This window comes from Pristiophorus japonicus, unplaced genomic scaffold, assembly GCF_044704955.1.
Source record: "Pristiophorus japonicus isolate sPriJap1 unplaced genomic scaffold, sPriJap1.hap1 HAP1_SCAFFOLD_701, whole genome shotgun sequence".
NCBI classification, from domain to species: Eukaryota; Metazoa; Chordata; class Chondrichthyes; family Pristiophoridae; genus Pristiophorus; species Pristiophorus japonicus.
This window is the reverse complement of record NW_027254615.1, coordinates 225497-245437: the sequence shown is the minus strand read 5'-3', so window position 1 is coordinate 245437 and position 19941 is coordinate 225497. Positions and strand designations below refer to the sequence as shown.

The 19941-nt window shown below is 55.4% G+C and overlaps 1 protein-coding gene across 1 annotated transcript; it reads left to right on the top strand.

Moving 5' to 3' along the window:
• Nucleotides 1-232: 232 nt before the first annotated feature.
• On the top strand, nucleotides 233-17866 carry haus5 (HAUS augmin-like complex, subunit 5; the record flags this gene model as incomplete). The annotated part of the gene is made up of 11 exons (XM_070874172.1): nucleotides 233-318; nucleotides 1394-1451; nucleotides 4023-4150; nucleotides 5354-5432; nucleotides 6626-6783; nucleotides 9580-9742; nucleotides 10879-10959; nucleotides 11917-12062; nucleotides 13147-13258; nucleotides 16573-16702; nucleotides 17610-17866. Coding segments are annotated over 11 exons (1278 nt in total), but the record flags the coding sequence as incomplete, so codon positions are not given.
• Between the last annotated feature and the right edge of the window lie 2075 nt (nucleotides 17867-19941).

The window sequence follows — 19941 nt, the reverse complement described above, 5'->3', positions numbered from 1 at the left end:
AATCTCTCTCTCCCTCTCGCAATCTCTCCCTCTCGCAATCTCTCCCTCTCGCAATCTCTCCCTCTCGCAATCTCTCCCTCTCGAAATCTCTCCCTCTCGAAATCTCTCCCTCTCGAAATCTCTCCCTCTCGCAATCTCTCCCTCTCGCAATCTCTCCCTCTCGAAATCTCTCCCTCTCGAAATCTCTCCCTCTCGAAATCTCTCTCTCTCCGTCTCTCTCTCTCCCTCTCAGCAAGATGTTCGGGGAGCATGCTTCGGACGGTTCCAATTCCTCAAGTCGTTGTACAATGAGCAGGACAGACCCACGGACAGGAACGGGTGAGTAACTCTGGTGCTCTTGGAGCCCGTGTCACCATCCGCCCGTTAATGGAGGAATTCCAGAGCTTGGGGCCCCGCACCGATGGTGGAGCGATGGAAATCGGGGGATCAGCAAGAGGCCGGAATTGGAGGAAAGCAGAGATAGGGAGGGTGTAGAGGCTGGAGGGGGTTACAGAGATAGGGAGGGGTGTAAGGGCTGGAGGGGGTTACAGAGATAGGGAGGGGTGTCGGGGCTGGAGGAGGTTACAGAGATAGGGTGTAGGGGCTGGAGGAGATTACAGAGATAGGGAGGGGTGTAGGGTCCGGAGGGAGTTACAGAGATAGGGAGGGGTGTCGGGGCTGGAGAGGGTTACAGAGATAGGGAGGGGTGTAGGGTTGGAGGAGGTTACAGAGATAGCGAGGGGTGTAGGGCTGGAGGAGGTTACAGAGATAAGGAGCTGTGTAGGGGCTGGAGGAGGTTACAGAGATAGGGAGGGGTGTAGGGGCTGGAGGAGGTTACAGAGATAGGGTGTAGGGGCTGGAGGAGATTACAGAGATAGGGAGGGGTGTAGGGGCTGGAGGAGGTTACAGAGATAGGGTGTAGGGGCTGGAGGGGGTTACAGAGATAGGGAGGGGTGTAGGGGCTGGAGGAGGTTACAGAGATAGGGAGGGGTGTAGGGGCTGGAGGAGGTTACAGAGATAGGGAGGAGTGTAGGGGCTGGAGGAGGTTACAGAGATAGGGAGGGGTGTAGGGGCTGGAGGGGGTTACAGAGATAGGGAGGGGTGTAGGGGCTGGAGGAGGTTACAGAGATAGGGAGGAGTGTAGGGGCTGGAGGAGGTTACAGAGATAGGGAGGGGTGTAGGGGCTGGAGGGGGTTACAGAGATAGGGAGGGGTGTAGGGGCTGGAGGAGATTACAGAGATAGGGAGGGGTGTAGGGGCTGGAGGAGATTACAGAGATAGGGAGTGGTGTAGGGGCTGGAGGAGATTACAGAGATAGGGAGGGGCGAGGAGTAATTTGATCATGTTCTAACCTTTGCTCAACCTCATTTGGCGCTTTGTTTCTAAAATGTTTTTTTTTTTTCTTTTCTCCGTAGAGATGGGAATCATGACCTGAGGAGAGTGATGTACCAGCAGTGGCTGAGCCAGGTAGAGGTACGTGTCCCACACACACTGACTCTCACTGGGGTACAGTCCCACACACACTGACTCTCACTGGGGTACAGTCCCACACACACTGACTCTCACTGGGGTACGGGTCCCACACACACTGACTCTCACTGGGGTACAGTCCCACACACACTGACTCTCACTGGGGTACAGTCCCACACACACTGACTCTCACTGGGGTACGGGTCCCACACACACTGACTCTCACTGGGGTACAGTCCCACACACACTGACTCTCACTGGGGTGAGGGTCCCACACACACTGACTCTCACTCGGGTACGGGTCCCACACACACTGACTCTCACTGGGGTACAGGTCCCACAAACACTGACTCTCACTAGGGTACGGTCCCACACACACTGACTCTCACTGGGGTACAGTCCCACACACACTGACTCTCACTGGGGTACGGGTCCCACACACACTGACTCTCACTGGGGTACAGTCCCACACACACTGACTCTCACTGGGGTACAGTCCCACACACACTGACTCTCACTGGGGTACAGTCCCACACACACTGACTCTCACTGGGGTACGGGTCCCACACACACTGACTCTCACTGGGGTACAGTCCCACACACACTGACTCTCACTGGGGTACGGGTCCCACACACACTGACTCTCACTGGGGTACAGTCCCACAAACACTGACTCTCACTGGGGTACGGGTCCCACACACACTGACTCTCACTGGGGTACAGTCCCACACACACTGACTCTCACTGGGGTACAGTCCCACACACACTGACTCTCACTGGGGTACAGGTCCTACACACACTGACTCTCACTGGGGTACGGGTCCCACACACACTGACTCTCACTGGGGTACGGGTCCCACACACACTGACTCTCACTGGGGTACGGGTCCCACACACACTGACTCTCACTGGGGTACAGGTCCCACACACACTGACTCTCACTGGGGTAAGGGTCCCACACACACTGGCTCTCACTGGTGTACAGGTGCCACACACACTGACTCTCACTGGGGTACGGTCCCACACACACTGACTCTCACTCGGGTACGGTCCCACACACACTGACTCTCACTGTGGTACGGGACCCACACACACTGACTCTCACTGGGGTACAGTCCCACACACACTGACTCTCACTGGGGTACGGGTCCCACACACACTGACTCTCACTGGGGTACGTGTCCCACACACACTGACTCTCACTGGGGTACGGGTCCCACACACACTGACTCTCACTGGGGTACAGTCCCACACACACTGACTCTCACTGGGGTACAGTCCCACACACACTGACTCTCACTGGGGTACGGGTCCCACACACACTGACTCTCACTGGGGTACAGTCCCACATACACTGACTCTCACTGGGGTACAGTCCCACACACACTGACTCTCACTGGGGTACAGTCCCACACACACTGACTCTCACTGGGGCACGGGTCCCACACACACTGACTCTCACTGGGGTACGGGTCCCACACACACTGACTCTCACTGGTGTACAGTCCCACACACACTGACTCTCACTGGGGTACGGGTCCCACACACACTGACTCTCACTGGGTTACAGTCCCACACACACTGACTCTCACTGGGGTACGGGTTCCACACACACTGACTCTCACTGGGGTACAGTCCCACACACACTGACTCTCACTGGGGTACGGGTCCCACACACACTGACTCTCACTGGGGTACGGGTCCCACACACACTGACTCTCACTGGGGTACAGTCCCACACACACTGACTCTCACTGGGGTACGGGTCCCACACACACTGACTCTCACTGGGGTACAGTCCCACACACACTGACTCTCTCTGGGGTACAGTCCCACACACACTGACTCTCACTGGGGTACGGGTCCCACACACACTGACTCTCACTGGGGTACGGGTCCCACACACACTGACTCTCACTGGGGTACAGGTCCCACACACACTGACTCTCACTGGGGTACGGGTCCCACACACACTGACTCTCACTGGGGTACAGGTCCCACACTCACTGACTCTCACTGGGGTACAGTCCCACACACACTGACTATCACTGGGGTACAGTCCCACACACACTGACTCTCACTGGGGTACAGTCCCACACACACTGACTCTCACTGGGGTATGGGTCCCACACACACTGACTCTCACTGGGGTACAGTCCCACACACACTGACTATCACTGGGGTACAGTCCCACACACACTGACTCTCACTGGGGTACAGTCCCACACACACTGACTCTCACTGGGGTACAGTCCCACACACACTGACTCTCACTGGGGTATGGGTCCCACACACACTGACTCTCACTGGGGTACAGTCCCACACACACTGACTATCACTGGTGTACGGGTCCCACACACACTGACTCTCACTGGGGTATGGGTCCCACACACACTGACTATCACTGGGGTACAGTCCCACACACACTTACTCTCACTGGGGTACAGTCCCACACACACTGACTCTCACTGGGGTATGGGTCCCACACACACTGACTCTCACTGGGGTACAGTCCCTCACACACTGACTCTCACTGAGGTACGGGTCCCACACACACTGACTCTCTCTGTGCAGGGTTTGAACACGACTCACCCACCGAACCACATCCTCGCAGCGTTGGAGAGTCTCGCCGCGGAGAACAAGGAGGAACTTGTGGAACTCTCGTCAAAGGTGGACGTGGTGAAGGACATGGAGGCACTGAGGTAAAGCGGCTTCTGCCCAATCCGGGGAGCTCCCCTCAGCTATAGGTCATCATCTAACATCGTGCGGTACCTGCCCTGGGAGTGTTTGATGGGACAGTGTAGAGGGAGCTTTACTCTGTATCTAACCCCCTGTACCTGCCCTGGGAGTGTTTGATGGGACAGTGTAGAGGGAGCTTTACTCTGTATCTAACCCCCTGTACCTGCCCTGGGAGTGTTTGATGGGACAGTGTAGAGGGAGCTTTACTCTGTATCTAACCCCCTGTACCTGCCCTGGGAGTGTTTGATGGGAAAGTGTAGAGGGAGCTTTACTCTGTATCTAACCCTGTGCTGTACCTGCCCTGGGAGTGTTTGATGGGACAGTGTCGAGGGAGCTTTACTCTGTATCTAACCCCCTGTACCTGCCCTGGGAGTGTTTGATGGGACAGTGTAGAAGGAGCTTTACTCTGTATCTAACCCCCTGTACCTGCCCTGGGAGTGTTTGATGGGACAGTGTAGAGGGAGCTTTACTCTGTATCTAACCCCCTGTACCTGTCCTGGGAGTGTTTGATGGGACAGTGTAGAGGGAGCTTTACTCTGTATCTAACCCCCTGTACCTGCCCCGGGAGTGTTTGATGGGACAGTGTAGAGGGAGCTTTACTCTGTATCTAACCCCTGTACCTGCCCTGGGAGTGTTTGATGGGACAGTGTAGAGGGAGCTTTACTCTGTATCTAACCCCCTGTACCTGCCCTGGGAGTGTTTGATGGGACAGTGTAGAGGGAGCTTTACTCTGTATCTAACCCCCTGTACCTGCCCCGGGAGTGTTTGATGGGACAGTGTAGAGGGAGCTTTACTCTGTATCTAACCCCCTGTACCTGCCCTGGGAGTGTTTGATGGGACAGTGTAGAGGGAGCTTTACTCTGTATCTAACCCCCTGTACCTGCCCCGGGAGTGTTTGATGGGACAGTGTAGAGGGAGCTTTACTCTGTATCTAACCCCCTGTACCTGCCCTGGGAGTGTTTGATGGGACAGTGTAGAGGGAGCTTTACTCTGTATCTAACCCCCTGTACCTACCCTGGGAGTGTTTGATGGGACAGTGTAGAGGGAGCTTTACTCTACCTGAGCACTGAGCCAATGACTGTGAAGATGGTAAGTGTGTGGATGGGGGGACCATGTACAGATTGGAATCTGACGATATGGCCATGGTGCTGTGGATCTGTTTGCAGGTTTGCCTACACCAGTTCCCACCTGCAGGATGTGTCTGAGCCCACTGCTGTCCTGCGCTCCGTCAAGTCTTTGCTGGAGGTAATTATGACGCAGGGGGCGTTATTTTCTGTTGAGTGGGGATCCCGTGGTGGGGGACAGATTGAGACAGCAGCATTTGGAGACTCAGCCTGAGGCACAGCAATCATCCCACTGGTTTATTGTTCCAAGCCAATACACGGCCCAGACACAGGCCATTGGGTCCCACAGCTCCGTACAGGGGTTTCTGATCCACACCAGGCTCCTCCCCCAATCACCATCTCCTCTCCCCCATGTGTTTATCCAGCTTCCCCTTAAATGCATCGATATGCTGCATTCGAAATAGCAAGAGTGGGCCATTCGGCCCCTCGAGCCTGCTCTGCCATTTAATACCATCATGGCTGATCCGATCATGGACTCAGCTCCACTTCCCCGCCCGCTCCCCATAACCCTTCACTCCCTTATCGCTCAAAAATCTGTCTATCTCCACCTTAAATATATTCAATGTCCCGGCCTCCACAGCTCTCTGGGGCAGAGAATTCCACAGATTTACAACCCTCTGAGAGAAGAAATTCCTCCTCATCTCAGTTTTAAATGGGCGGCCCCTTATTCTAAGACCAAGCCCCCTAGTTCTAGTCTCCCCCATCAGTGGAAACATCCTCTCTGCATCCACCTTGTCAAGCCCCCTCATAATCTGATACGTTTCGATAAGATCACCTCTCATTCTTCTGAACTCCAATGAGTAGAGGCCCAACCTCCTCAACCTTTCCTCATAAGTCAACCCCCTCATCCCCGGAATCAACCGAGTGAACCTTCTCTGAACTGCCTCCAAAGCAAGTGTATCCTTTCGTAAATACGGAAACCAAAACTGCACGCAGTACTCCAGGTGTGGCCTCACCAATACCCTGTATAACTGGAGCAAGACTTCCCTGCTTTTATACTCCATTCCCCTTTGCAATAAAGGCCAAGATACCATTGGCCCTTCCTGATCACTTGCTGTACCTGCATACTATCCTTTTGTGTTTCATGTACAAGTAACCCCCAGGTCCCGCTGTACTGCAGCACTTTGTAATCTTTCTCCATTTCAATAATAACTTGCTCTTTGATTTTTTTTCTGCCAAAGTGCATGACCTCACACTTTCCCACATTATACTCCATCTGACAAATTTTTACCCACTCACTGAGCCTGTCTGTGTCCTTTTGCAGATATTTTGTGTTAATTGAGGGAGTTATTTGACTGGGTCTTCCTCCCGCAGGAGGGCTGGATGGAATGCGAAGTGCGGGCAGTGGAGAAGATCGGGGCAGTGCGGCGGGAGAGAGAGACCAGCGCCACACTGGAGCTACTGACCCGGGAGTTCAGTCTGCTGCTGGAGGAGCAGTACGGGAACAGCCCACAGCAGCTGTCCATCACCAGGTCAGGCCCCCCTCGCCGTGCCTGTGTATCGTAGTGAGACGTCACAGGAGCGGAAATCAGCCCAAACCTGACCCCGAGCCACAGGGGCAGATATTAGGGACAGGCAACCCAAAGCTGGGTCAAAGGGGTCGGTTTTAAGGAGTGTCTTGAAGGAGGAGAGAGAGAGGTTTAGGGAGGGAGTTCCAGAGCTTGGGGCCCAGGCAGCTGAAGGCACGGCCACCGATGGTGGAGTGATTATAATCAGGGATGGTCAGGAGGTCAGAATTAGAGGAGTGCAGAGATCTCGAGGGGGTTGTAGGGGCTGGAGGAGGTTACAGAGATAGGGAGGGTTGTAGGGGCTGGAGGAGGTTACAGAGATAGGGAGGGGTGTAGGGCCTGGAGGAGGTTACAGAGATAGGGAGTGGTGTAGGGGCTGGAGGAGGTTACAGAGATAGGGAGGGGTGTAGGGGCTGCAGGAAGTTACAGAGATAGGGAGGGGGGCGAGGGCCATGGAGGGATTTGTAAACACGGATGAGAATTTTGAAATTGAGACGTTGCCGGACCGGGAGCCAATGTAGGTCAGCGAGCACAGGGGATGATGGGTGAGCGGGACTGGGTGCGAGTTAGGACACGGGGCAGTGAGCACAGGGGGTGATGGGCGAGTGGGACTGGGTGCGAGTTAGGACACGGGGCAGTGAGCACAGGGGGTGATGGGTGAGTGGGACTGGGTGTGAGTTAGGACACGGGGCAGTGAGCACAGGGGGTGATGGGTGAGTGGGACTGGGTGTGAGTTAGGACACGGGGCAGTGAGCACAGGGGGTGATGGGTGAGCGGGACTCGGTGCGAGTTAGGACACGGGGACAGTGAGCACAGGGGGTGATGGGTGAGCGGGACTCGGTGTGAGTTAGGACACGGGGGCAGTGAGCACAGGGGGTGATGGGTGAGTGGGACTGGGTGTGAGTTAGGACACGGTGACAGTGAGCACAGTGGGTGATGGGTGAGCGGGACTCGGTGCGAGTTAGGACACGGGGACAGTGAGCACAGGGGGTGATGGGTGAGTGGGACTGGATGTGAGTTAGGACACGGGGTTAGTGAGCACAGGGGGTGATGGGCGAGTGGGACTCGGTGTGAGTTAGGACACGGGGTCAGTGAGCACAGGGGGTGATGGGCGAGTGGGACTGGGTGTGAGTTAGGACACTGGGGAGTGAGCACAGGGGGTGATGGGTGAGTGGGACTCGGTGTGAGTTAGGACACGGGGGCAGTGAGCACAGGGGGTGACGGGTGAGTGGGACTGGGTGTGAGTTAGGACAGGGGGTGATGGGTGAGTGGGACTGGGTGTGAGTTAGGACAGGGGGTGATGGGTGAGTGGGACTAGGTGTGAGTTAGGACACGGGGCACAGGGGGTGATGGGTGAGTGGGACTCGGTGTGAGTTAGGACACGGGGGCAGTGAGCACAGGGGGTGATGGGTGAGTGGGACTCGAGGCGAGTTAGGACACGGGGTCAGCGGGGTTTAGGAAGAGCTGATGGTTTCGGTAGGTGAGTGGCCGGAATAGTCGAGTCTGGAGGTAATGAAGGCATAGACGAGGGTTTCAGCAGCGGATGAGCTGGGGCAGGGGGCGGAGATGGACGATGTTAGGGAGCTGGAAGCCAGCGGGCCTGGTGACGGAGGAGAGACGGGGTTGGAAGGTGATCTCGGGGTGAACAAGGAGTTAGACGAGACGGTGAGCCCCCAATCTTGTTGGAGGATCTGGGTCCCAGCGTCCAAAACCCTGCAGTAAATGGTGCTGTGTTGACCAAATGTACACTTCAGGAAGACACAGACAGGCTGGGGGAATGGGCAGGCAGGGGGCACAGGCAGTTTAACACAGAAAAGTGCAAGGTGATACATTTTGGTGGTAAGAGCAAGAGACAATATAAACTAAAGGGTACAATCCTACAGGGGGTGCATGAACAGAGAGACCCGGGGGATATGGACACAAATCACTGACGGTGGCAGGGCAGGTTGAGAAAGTGGTTAAACAAGCTTACGGGATCCTGGGCTTCATAAACAGAGGCGTAGAGTACCAAAGTGTGGGAATTATGAGGGACCTGTAGAACACACCGGTCCGGCTCCAGCTGGAGGATTGTGTCCAATTCTGGGCCCCGCACTTTAGGGAGGGTGTGAGGCCTCAGTGAGGGAGGGGAGGGAGATTGACCAGGACGGTCCCGGGGGGATGGGGGAACTTCAGTGACAGGGAGACTGGAGAAGCTGGGGGTTGTTTGCCGAGGAGCAGAGAGGGTTGAGAGGAGATTTGATCGAGCTGCTCACTATCACGAGGGATCTGGACAGAGTGGATCGAGAGAGAAACTGTTCCCCATTGGTGGAAGGGTGGAGAACCAGAGGACACAGATTTAAGGCGATTGGCCGGAGGAGAAACGTGTTTTTACGCAGCGAGTGTTTAGGATCGGGACTGCGCTGCCTGAGAGGGTGGGGGAGGCAGACTCAATCGCGGCTTTCAGAAGGGGAGTCGGATACGTCCCTGAAGGAGGGAGATGTGCCGGGCTCCGGGGAGAGGGCTGGGGGAGTGGGACTGGCTGAGGTGCCCTTGCAGAGAGCCGTCACGGGCTCGAGGGGCGGAATGTCGGCCTCCTGGGCTGTGCCCGTTCTGTGGATCTATTCTGTAACAGCGCGTGTCGAATTGTCGGGCCATTAATGGACGGTGTGCTGTTGCTGAAAGAGCCATGGTCACCTCGGGCCCGGCCTTGGCCAGAGGGCTGAGCTTGAGCCGTCTGACCACCGCATCTGACCGTCGCGCCGCGCTTGTTGTTTGCCGCAGGGAGGCTCTGGAGCTGGAGGCCAGCGTGGCGGACAGAGGGACTTGTCTGCAGGAGCTGACGGAGCAGGGCCACCTCCTGGCCGTGGCCATCCAGGCCCGGAACCGGGAGATCCAGACACTGCAACAGAAGCACGCACGCATCCTGGACTTCCAGACCCTGGTGGTAGGTCCTCTCCTCGGGGTCGCCGGGGTCCGCGGTGATTCCCCCGCCATCTGTCGCGTTTCCTGCGCTGCCAAGTCTTAATCGCCTCCTTGCGCCTGATGGCCCCCTGACCTCTGACACCAGGCTCCCTCTGACAGTACGGCGCTCCCTCAGTACTGCCCCTCCGACAGTGCGGCGCTCCCTCAGTACTGCCCCTCCGACAGTGCGGCACTCCCTCAGTACTGCCCCTCCGACAGTGCGGCACTCCCTCAGTACTGCCCCTCCGACAGTGCGGCGCTCCCTCAGTACTGCCCCTCCGACAGTGCGGCGCTCCCTCAGTACTGCCCCTCCGACAGTGCGGCGCTCCCTCAGTACTGCCCCTCTTACAGTGCAGCACTCCCTCAGTACTGCCCCTCCGACAGTGTGGCACTCCCTCAGTACTGCCCCTCCGACAGTGCGGCGCTCCCTCAGTACTGCCCCTCCGACAGTGCAGCACTCCCTCAGTACTGCCCCTCCGACAGTGCGGCACTCCCTCAGTACTGCCCCTCCGACAGTGCGGCGCTCCCTCAGTACTGCCCCTCCGACAGTGCGGCGCTCCCTCAGTACTGCCCCTCCGACAGTGCGGCGCTCCCTCAGTACTGCCCCTCTGACAGTGCGGGGCTCCATCAGTACTGCCCCTCCGACAGTACGGCACTCCCTCAGTACTGCCCCTCCCACAGTGCAGCACTCCCTCAGTACTGCCCCTCCGACAGTGTGGCACTCCCTCAGTACTGCCCCTCCGACAGTGCGGCACTCCCTCAGTACTGCCCCTCCGACAGTGCGGGGCTCCATCAGTACTGCCCCTCCGACAGTGTAAGCAGAACAATTGGAATGTCACAGAGTTGTCGTCTGCAGTGTACCCAGGAGCTGCTCGGTGTCAGCACAGTCATGGCTCAGTGGGTTTAACTCGTACTGGGAGTCAAAAGGGAGTTAGATGAAGTCCTTACTACTCGGGGGATCAAGGGTTATGGCGAGAAAGCAGGAAGGGGGTACTGAAGTTTCATGTTCAGCCATGAACTCATTGAATGGCGGTGCAGGCTAGAAGGGCTGAATGGCCTGCTCCTGCACCTATTTTCTATGTTTCTATGTTTCTATGTTAACGTTCTGCCTCTCTACAGGAAGGTAAACAAGATCTTATCCGAGCTCTGGTGAAAGGGAATTCATCAGCCAAGAGTCACTTGATGAAGACACAGAATGAGGTCGGTCTGCACTGTCCCATCAAACACTCCCAGGGCAGGTACAGGGGGTTAGATACAGAGTAAAGCTCCCTCGACACTGTCCCATCAAACACTCCCAGGGCAGGTACAGGGGGTTAGATACAGAGTAAAGCTCCCTCTACACTGTCCCATCAAACACTCCCAGGGCAGGTACAGGGGGTTAGATACAGAGTAAAGCTCCCTCTACACTGTCCCATCAAACACTCCCAGGGCAGGTACAGCACGGGGTTAGATACAGAGTAAAGCTCCCTCTACACTGTCCCATCAAACACTCCCAGGGCAGGTACAGGGGGTTAGATACAGAGTAAAGCTTCCTCTACACTGTCCCATCAAACACTCCCAGGGCAGGTACAGCACGGCATTGAACCAGTGACAAGGAGCTATTCGGAGAATTGGAACTGGTTACACCCTCAGTCCCAAGCTATTGTATGGCCACCTCCTTCCGCAGTCTCTCAGATTAAAATGTTCTAATTCTCCCCTCCACATCTCTAACGTCCTCGCCCCTCCCTATCTCAGTAACCCCCTACACCCCTCCCTATCTCTGTAACCTCCTCCAGCTCCTACACCCCTCCCTATCTCTATAACCCCCTCCAGCCCCTACACCCCTCCCTATCTCTGTAACCACCTCCAGCCCCTCCCAGATCTCTGCGCTCCTCTAATTCTGCCCTCCTGACCATCCCTGATTATAATCGCTCCACCATCGGTGGCCGTGCCTTCTGTTGCCTGGGCCCCAAGCTCTGGAACTCCCTCCCTAAACCTCTCCGCCTCTAAGACGCTCCTTAAAACCTCCCTCTGTGACCCAGCTTTTGGCCGCCTGTCCCTAACATCTCCTGATGTGGCTCAGTGTCAGTGTGTCGGATAATCGCTCCTGTGAACACCTTGGGATGTTTTACTATGTTATAGGCGCTATATAAATACCAGTTATTCCTGTTGTTGCAGATTGCTTTGTTTGTTGCGACAAAACTCGAGACCCACGAGCAGACTATCCGCTCCCTGACTGGCGACCATCACGACTCCCTCGCCAGAGAGGTGAATCTCTTCGCTGCCATCTCCCTGCCCTGTCTGGATCGGAGGGTAATGCATGAGTGAGTGTCGCTGTGCTCTGTGTCTGTACGACATCAGAAATAGGAGCAGGAGTCGGCCATTCGGCCCCTCGAGCCTGCTCCGCCATTTAATACCATCATGGCTGATCCCATCATGGACTCAGCTCCACTTCCCCGCCCGCTCCCCATAACCCTTCACTCCCTTATCGCTCAAAAATCTATCTATCTCCACCTTAAATATATTCAATGTCCCGGCCTCCACAGCTCTCTGAGGCAGAGAATTCCACAGATTTACCACCCTCAGAGTTCAGCCATGATCACATTGAATGGTGGTGCAGGCTCGAAGGACCGAATGGCCTACTCCTGCACCTATTTTCTATGTTTCTAAATTCCTCCTCATCTCCGACCCCTTATTCTGAGACTATGCCCCGAGTTCTAGATTCCCCCACGAGGGGAAACATCCTCTCTGCATCCACCCTGTCCAGACCCCTCAGAATCGGATACGTTTCAATACGATCACCTCTCATTCTAAACTCCGAAGAGTACAGGCCCAACCTGCTCAACCTTCATAGAATCAGAGAAGTTTACAGCACGGGAGGAGACCATTCGGCCCATCGTGTCCGTGTTGCCCCGGCCGACCAAGAGCTACCCAGCCTAATCCCACTTTCCAGCTCTCGGTCCGTAGCCCTGCAGGTTACAGCACTTCAAGTGTACATCCAAATGTGGTGAGGGTTTCTGCCTCTACCCCCCTTTCAGGCAGTGAGTTCCCCCCCAGACCCCCACCACCCTCTGGGTGAAGACATTTCCCCTCAAACCCCCTCTAAACCTCCCCCCAATTACTTTCAATCTGTGCCCCCTGGTTGTTGACCCCTCTGCCCAGGGAAACAGGTCCATCCTATCCACTCGATCCAGGCCCCTCATCATTTTATACACCTCAATCAGGTCTCCCCTCAGCCTCCTCTGTTCCAAAGTAAACAACCCCAGCCTATCCAATCTTTCCTGATCGACAACCCCTTCATCTCAGGAATCAACCTCGTGAAGCTTCTCTGAACTGCCTCCAATGTCTGAATGGCGGAGCAGGCTCGAGGGGCCAAATGACCTATTTCTGACGTTTGATTCTCTCCAGGGTGCAGAGGGTGCCAGTACACAAGCTGTCGATACACAGAATGGACGCCTCGATTAACAACCCCCAGTTCTCCCGCCACCTCAAGAACACTCTGTCTTTCCCGCTGTACAAGGTAATCCTCAACCCCTTGCTTTTTGTGGTCGATATCAGTGACTTAGACTTGAACATTGGGGGTATAATTAAGACGTTTGCAGCTTACACTAAGATCGGTCGTGTGGTCGACAATGAAGGAAGCTGGGGACTGCAGGAAGATATCGATGGACTGGTCAGGTGGGCAGAGCAGGGGCAAATGGAGTTCAATCTGGAGAAGTGTGAGGTAATGCATTTGGGGAGGGCTAACAAGGCAAGGGAATACACATTAAATGGTCGGATACTGAGAGGTGTAGAGGAACAAAGGGATCTTGGAGTGCAGGTCCACAGATCTCTGAAGGTAGCAGGCCAGGTGGATAAGGTGGTTAAGAAGGCATACGGAATACTTGCCTTTATTAGGCGAGGCATGGAATACAAGAGCAGGGAGGGTTATGCTTGAACTGTATAAAACACTGGTTAGGCCACAGCTGGAGTACTGCGTGCAGTTCTGGTCACCACATGACAGGAAGGATGTGATTGCACTGGAGAGGGTACAGAGGAGATTTACCAGGATGTTGCACTGGAGAGGGTACAGAGGAGATTTACCAGGATGTTGCACTAGAGAGGGTACAGAGGAGATTTACCAGGATGTTGCACTGGAGAGGGTACAGAGGAGATTTACCAGGATGTTGCACTGGAGAGGGTACAGAGGGGATTTACCAGGATGTTGCACTGGAGAGGGTACAGAGGAGATTTACCAGGATGTTGCACTAGAGAGGGTACAGAGGAGATTTACCAGGATGTTGCACTGGAGAGGGTACAGAGGGGATTTACCAGGATGTTGCACTAGAGAGGTTACAAAGGAGATTTACCAGGATGTTGCACTAGAGAGGGTACAGAGGGGATTTACCAGGATGTTGCACTGGAGAGGGTACAGAGGAGATTTACCAGGATGTTGCACTGGAGAGGGTACAGAGGAGATTTACCAGGATGTTGCACTCGAGAGGGTACAGAGGAGATTTACCAGGTTGTTGCACTAGAGAGGTTACAAAGGAGATTTACCAGGATGTTGCACTAGAGAGGGTACAGAGGAGATTTACCAGGATGTTGCACTGGAGAGGGTACAGAGGAGATTTACCAGGATGTTGCACTGGAGAGGGTACCGAGGAGATTTACCAGGATGTTGCACTGGAGAGGGTACAGAGGAGATTTACCAGGATGTTGCACTGGAGAGGGTACAGGGAGATTTACCAGGATGTTGCACTGGAGAGGGTACAGAGGAGATTTACCAGGATGTTGCACTGGAGAGGGTACAGAGGAGATTTACCAGGATGTTGCCTGGACTGGAGAATTTTAGCGATGAGGAAAGATTGGATAGGCTGGGGTTGTTTACTTTGGAACAGAGGAGGCTGAGGGGAGACCTGATTGAGGTGTATAAAATGATGAGGGGCCTGGATAGAGTGGATAGGACGGACCTGTTTTCCTGGGCAGAGGGGCCAACAACCAGGGGGCACAGATTGAAAGTAATTGGGGGGAGGTTTAGAGGGGGTTTGAGGGGAAATGTCTTCACCCAGAGGGTGGTGGGGGTCTGGGGGGGAACTCACTGCCTGAAAGGGGGGTAGAGGCAGAAACCCTCACCACATTTGGATGTACACTTGAAGTGCTGTAACCTGCAGGGCTACGGACCGAGAGCTGGAAAGTGGGATTAGGCTGGGTAGCTCTTGGTCGGCCGGGGCAACACGGACACGATGGGCCGAATGGTCTCCTCCTGCGCTGTAAACTTCTCTGGTTTATCTCGCGCCTGTAACATTATAAAACTTCCGAAGGAGCTTCTCGAACAATTCTCAGACCAAGTTTGACACCGAGCCAAGTTTGCTGAGGATACAAAGATATATCGACAGGTTAAGTGATGGGCAAAGACGTGGCAGATGGAGTTCAATGTGAGGTCGGATAAATAGAAAAGCAGAGTATTTTTAAACGGTGAGAGATTGGGAACTGTCAGTGTTCAGAGGGACCTGGGTGTCCCTGTTCACCAATCACTGAACGTTAACAGGCAGGTACAGCAAGTGATTAGAAATCTAATGGTATGTTGGCCTTTATTACAAGGGGGATGGAGTACAAGAGTAGGGAAGTCCTGCTACAACTGTACAGGGCCCTGGTGAGACCACACCTGGAGTACTGCATGCAGTTTTAGTCTCCTTATCTGCGGAAGGATAACTTGCCATAACTTCCCACTGCCTTCCTCAGTACTGCCCCTCCGACAGTGCGGCACTCTCTCAGTACTGCCCCTCCGACAGTGCGGCACTCCCTCAGTACTGACCCTCCGACAGTGCAGCACTCCCTCAGTACTGCCCCTCCGACAGTGCGGCACTCCCTCAGTACCGCCCCTCCGACAGTGCGGCGCTCCCTCAGTACTGCCCCTCCGACAGTGCGGCACTCCCTCAGTACTGACCCTCCGACAGTGCAGCACTCCCTCAGTACTGCCCCTCCGACAGTGCGGCACTCTCTCAGTACTGCCCCTCCGACAGTGCGGCACTCTCTCAGTACTGCCCCTCCGACAGTGCGGCGCTCCCTCAGTACTGCCCCTCCGACAGTGCGGCACTCTCTCAGTACTGCCCCTCCGACAGTGCGGCACTCTCTCAGTACTGCCCCTCCGACAGTGCGGCGCTCCCTCAGTACTGCCCCTCCGACAGTGCGGCGCTCCCTCAGTACTGCCCCTCCGACAGTGCGGCGCTCCCTCAGTACTGCCCCTCCGACAGTGCAGTACTCCCTCAGTACTGCACTGGGAGTGTCAGCCTAGATTGTTGTTGTGCTCAAGTCCCTGGAATGGGACTCGAACCCACGACCTTGTGACTCAGAGACGCGAGAGAGAGCTGCCCACTGAGCCACAGCGGACACAGCTACTGAGGAGAGATTGAGCAGACTGGGCTGAGTTTAGAAGAAGGAGAGGTGATCTCATTGACATATACACAGTTCTTACAGGGCTGGACAGGGTAGATGCAGGGAGGATGTTTCCCCCCGGGCTGGGGAGTCTAGAACCAGGGGTCACAGTCTCAGGATAAGGGGTCGGCCATTTAGGATTGAGATGAGGAGGAATTTCTTCTCTCAGAGGGTTGTAAATCTGTGGAATTCTCTGCCTCAGAGAGCTGTGGAGGCTGGGACATTGAATATATTTAAGGTGGAGATAGACAGATTTTTGAGCGATAAGGGAGTGAAGGGTTATGGGGAGCGGGCGGGGAAGTGGAGCTGAGTCCATGATGGGATCAGCCATGGTGGTATTAAATGGCGGAGCAGGCTCGAGGGGCCGAATGGCCCACTCCTGCTCCTGTTGCTAACTCTGCTGTCGCCCCTGTCCAGGCCCCGGAGCGGCTGATTGGCCGGGCGATGGAGCTGAAGATGGAGGTCCTTGCCCTGCGAGTGAGGCTGTGCCACCAGAGGGAGTACCTGCAGAGCCAGCACGATGTCACGCTGGTCACCGACGCACAGGGTAAGGGGCACACGCACCATCCCGCCCGCAACGGGGACACAGCGAGGGGCTCGGGCCATCGGCCGGAGACCACAAACTCTAACCGGACACCGCCATGGCGAACCAGACTCCCCGTTCCCATCGCACTGTTCACCACCTTCGCACGTCCCAAAGCACCTCACACCCAATGAAACACTGTTTGTAGTGTGCTCACTGTTGTATTGTGGGAAACGCCAACCTGCGCGCAGCAAGATCCCACACACAGCCCTGTGATAATGACCCGGATCGTCTGTTTCAGTGATGTTGGTTGAGGGATAAATATTGGCCCCAGGACACCGGGGAGAACTCCCCCTGCTCTTCTTCCAAATAGTGGCCCCGGGATCTTTTACATCCACCCGAGAGGGCAGACACTGCCTCGGTTTAACGTCTCATCCGAAAGATGGCACCTCTGACAGTGCGGCACTCCCTCAGTACTGCCCCTCCGACAGTGCGGCGCTCCCTCAGTACTGCCCCTCTGACAGTGCGGCGCTCCCTCAGTACTGCCCCTCCGACAGTGCGGCGCTCCCTCAGTACTGCCCCTCCGACAGTGCGGCGCTCCCTCAGTACTGCCCCTTCGACAGTGCGGCGCTCCCTCAGTACTGCCCCTCTGACAGTACGGCGCTCCCTCAGTACTGCCCCTCCGACAGTGCGGCGCTCCCTCAGTACTGCCCCTCCGACAGTGCGGCGCTCCCTCAGTACTGCCCCTCCGACAGTGCGGCGCTCCCTCAGTACTGCCCCTCCGACAGTGCGGCGCTCCCTCAGTACTGCCCCTCCGACAGTGCGGCGCTCCCTCAGTACTGCCCCTCCGACAGTGCGATCCACTGAGCTACGCTGACACTGAACCTCCCTCTTGACTAAGATGTCTCTCTCTCTCTGTCCCCCTCCCCAGCCCTGAGCCAACGTGTGCAGGAACAGAATGCTGAGTGCAGAAACGTCACGATCCCAGCCATTGAGCAACTCTTGGATCAATGCAATGAAGCAATTGGCCTCACTGACGTTCTGCGGGGTGAAGTCCAGGACTGGTGAGTGATGTGTATTCCCAAACAGTGTGTTTGGGCGTTACATAGAATTACAGCCCCATTGGGCCGCACGCTCTGTGCCGGGGTTAATGACCCACACCAGCCCCCTCTCCGTCTCCCCCCATCCCTCTATCCCTGTCTCCCCCATGTGTTTATCCAGCGTCCCCTTAAATGTATCTCTGCTTCTCGCCTCGACCCCTCCCTGTGGGAGCGAGTCCCACATTCTCAGCCCTCTCTGGGTAAAGAAGTTTCTCCTGAATTCCCCATTGGATTTATTAGTGACTGTCGTATATTGATGGCCCCTAGTTCTGGTCTCCCCCACAAGTGGGATCATCTCTACGTCTACCCTCTCGAACCCTTTCATAATCTACACACCTCCATCAGCTCACCCCTCAGCCTTCTCTTCTCTAGTTATATGGAGACCAGAACTGTGCACAGTGCTCCCAGTGTGGTCTAACCCAGGAATATGGAGACCAGAACTGTGCACAGTGCTCCCAGTGTGGTCTAACCCAGGTATATGGAGACCAGAACTGTGCACGGTGCTCCCAGTGTGGTCTAACCCAGGTATATGGAGACCAGAACTGTGCACGGTGCTCCAAGTGTGGTCTAACCCAGGTATATGGAGACCAGAACTGTGCACGGTGCTCCCAGTGTGGTCTAACCCAGGTATATGGAGACCAGAACTGTGCACAGTGCTCCAAGTGTGGTCTAACTGAGGTCCAATCCAAGTTTAACATAACGTCTCTGCTTTTAAATTTTATCCCCCTCGGAATAAACCCCAGTTAACGAGAACCAGAGACTGTTACAGCACAGGAGGATCCCATTGGGCCCATCGAGCCCGTGCTGTGCCGGCTCTGTGACAGAGCGACCCAATCAGTCCCACTCCCCCCTGCCCTTTCCCCACAGCCCCGGCACATTTCCCTTTCCAGTATTTACCCAATTCCCGGTTTGAAAGTCACGATTGAACCTGCTCCGACCGAGCTTTCAGGCAGCACGTTCCCGATCACAACAACTCGCTGCGTAAAAACATTCTCCCCATCTCCCCCTCTGGTTCCCTCGCCGATTATCGTCAATCTGTGTCCCTCTGGTTACCCGCCCTCCTGCTCCCGGGGAACATTTTCTCCTGATTTACTCCGTCCACGATCCCAGCCATTGAGCAACTGTTGGATCAATGCAATGAAGCAATTGGCCTCACTGACGTTCTGCGGGGTGAAGTCCAGGACTGGTGAGTGATGTGTATTCCCAAACAGTGTGTTTGGGCGTTACATAGAATTACAGCCCCATTGGGCGCTGGGGTTAATGACCCACACCAGCCCCCTCTCCGTCTCCCCCCATCCCTCTATCCCTGTCTCCCCCATGTGTTTATCCAGCGTCCCCTTAAATGTATCTCTGCTCCTCGCCTCGACCCCTCCCTGTGGGAGCGAGTCCCACATTCTCACCCCTCTCTGGGTAAAGAAGTTTCTCCTGAATTCCCCATTGGATTTATTAGTGACTGTCGTATATTGATGGCCCCGAGTTCTGGTCTCCCCCACAAGTGGGAACATCTTCTCTACGTCTACCCTATCGAACCCTTTCATAATCTACACACCTCCATCAGCTCACCCCTCAGCCCTCTCTTCTCTAGAGAAATGAGCCCCAGCCTTTCCTGATAGTTATAACCTCTCAGTCCTGGGATCACCCTCGTAAATCTTCTCCGCACCCTCTCCAGTGCCTCTATATCATTTATAATATGGAGACCAGAACTGTGCACGGTGCTCCCAGTGTGGTCTAACCCAGGTATATGGAGACCAGAACTGTGCACAGTGCTCCCAGTGTGGTCTAACCCAGGTATATGGAGACCAGAACTGTGCACGGTGCTCCCAGTGTGGTCTAACCCAGGTATATGGAGACCAGAACTGTGCACAGTGCTCCAAGTGTGGTCTAACCAAGGTATACGGAGACCACAACTGTGCACAGTGCTCCCAGTGTGGTCTAACCAAGGTATATGGAGACCAGAACTGTGCACGGTGCTCCAAGTGTGGTCTAACCCAGGTATATGGAGACCAGAACTGTGCACGGTGCTCCAAGTGTGGTCTAACCCAGGTATATGGAGACCAGAACTGTGCACAGTGCTCCCAGTGTGGTCTAACCAAGGTATACGGAGACCACAACTGTGCACAGTGCTCCCAGTGTGGTCTAACCAAGGTATATGGAGACCAGAAC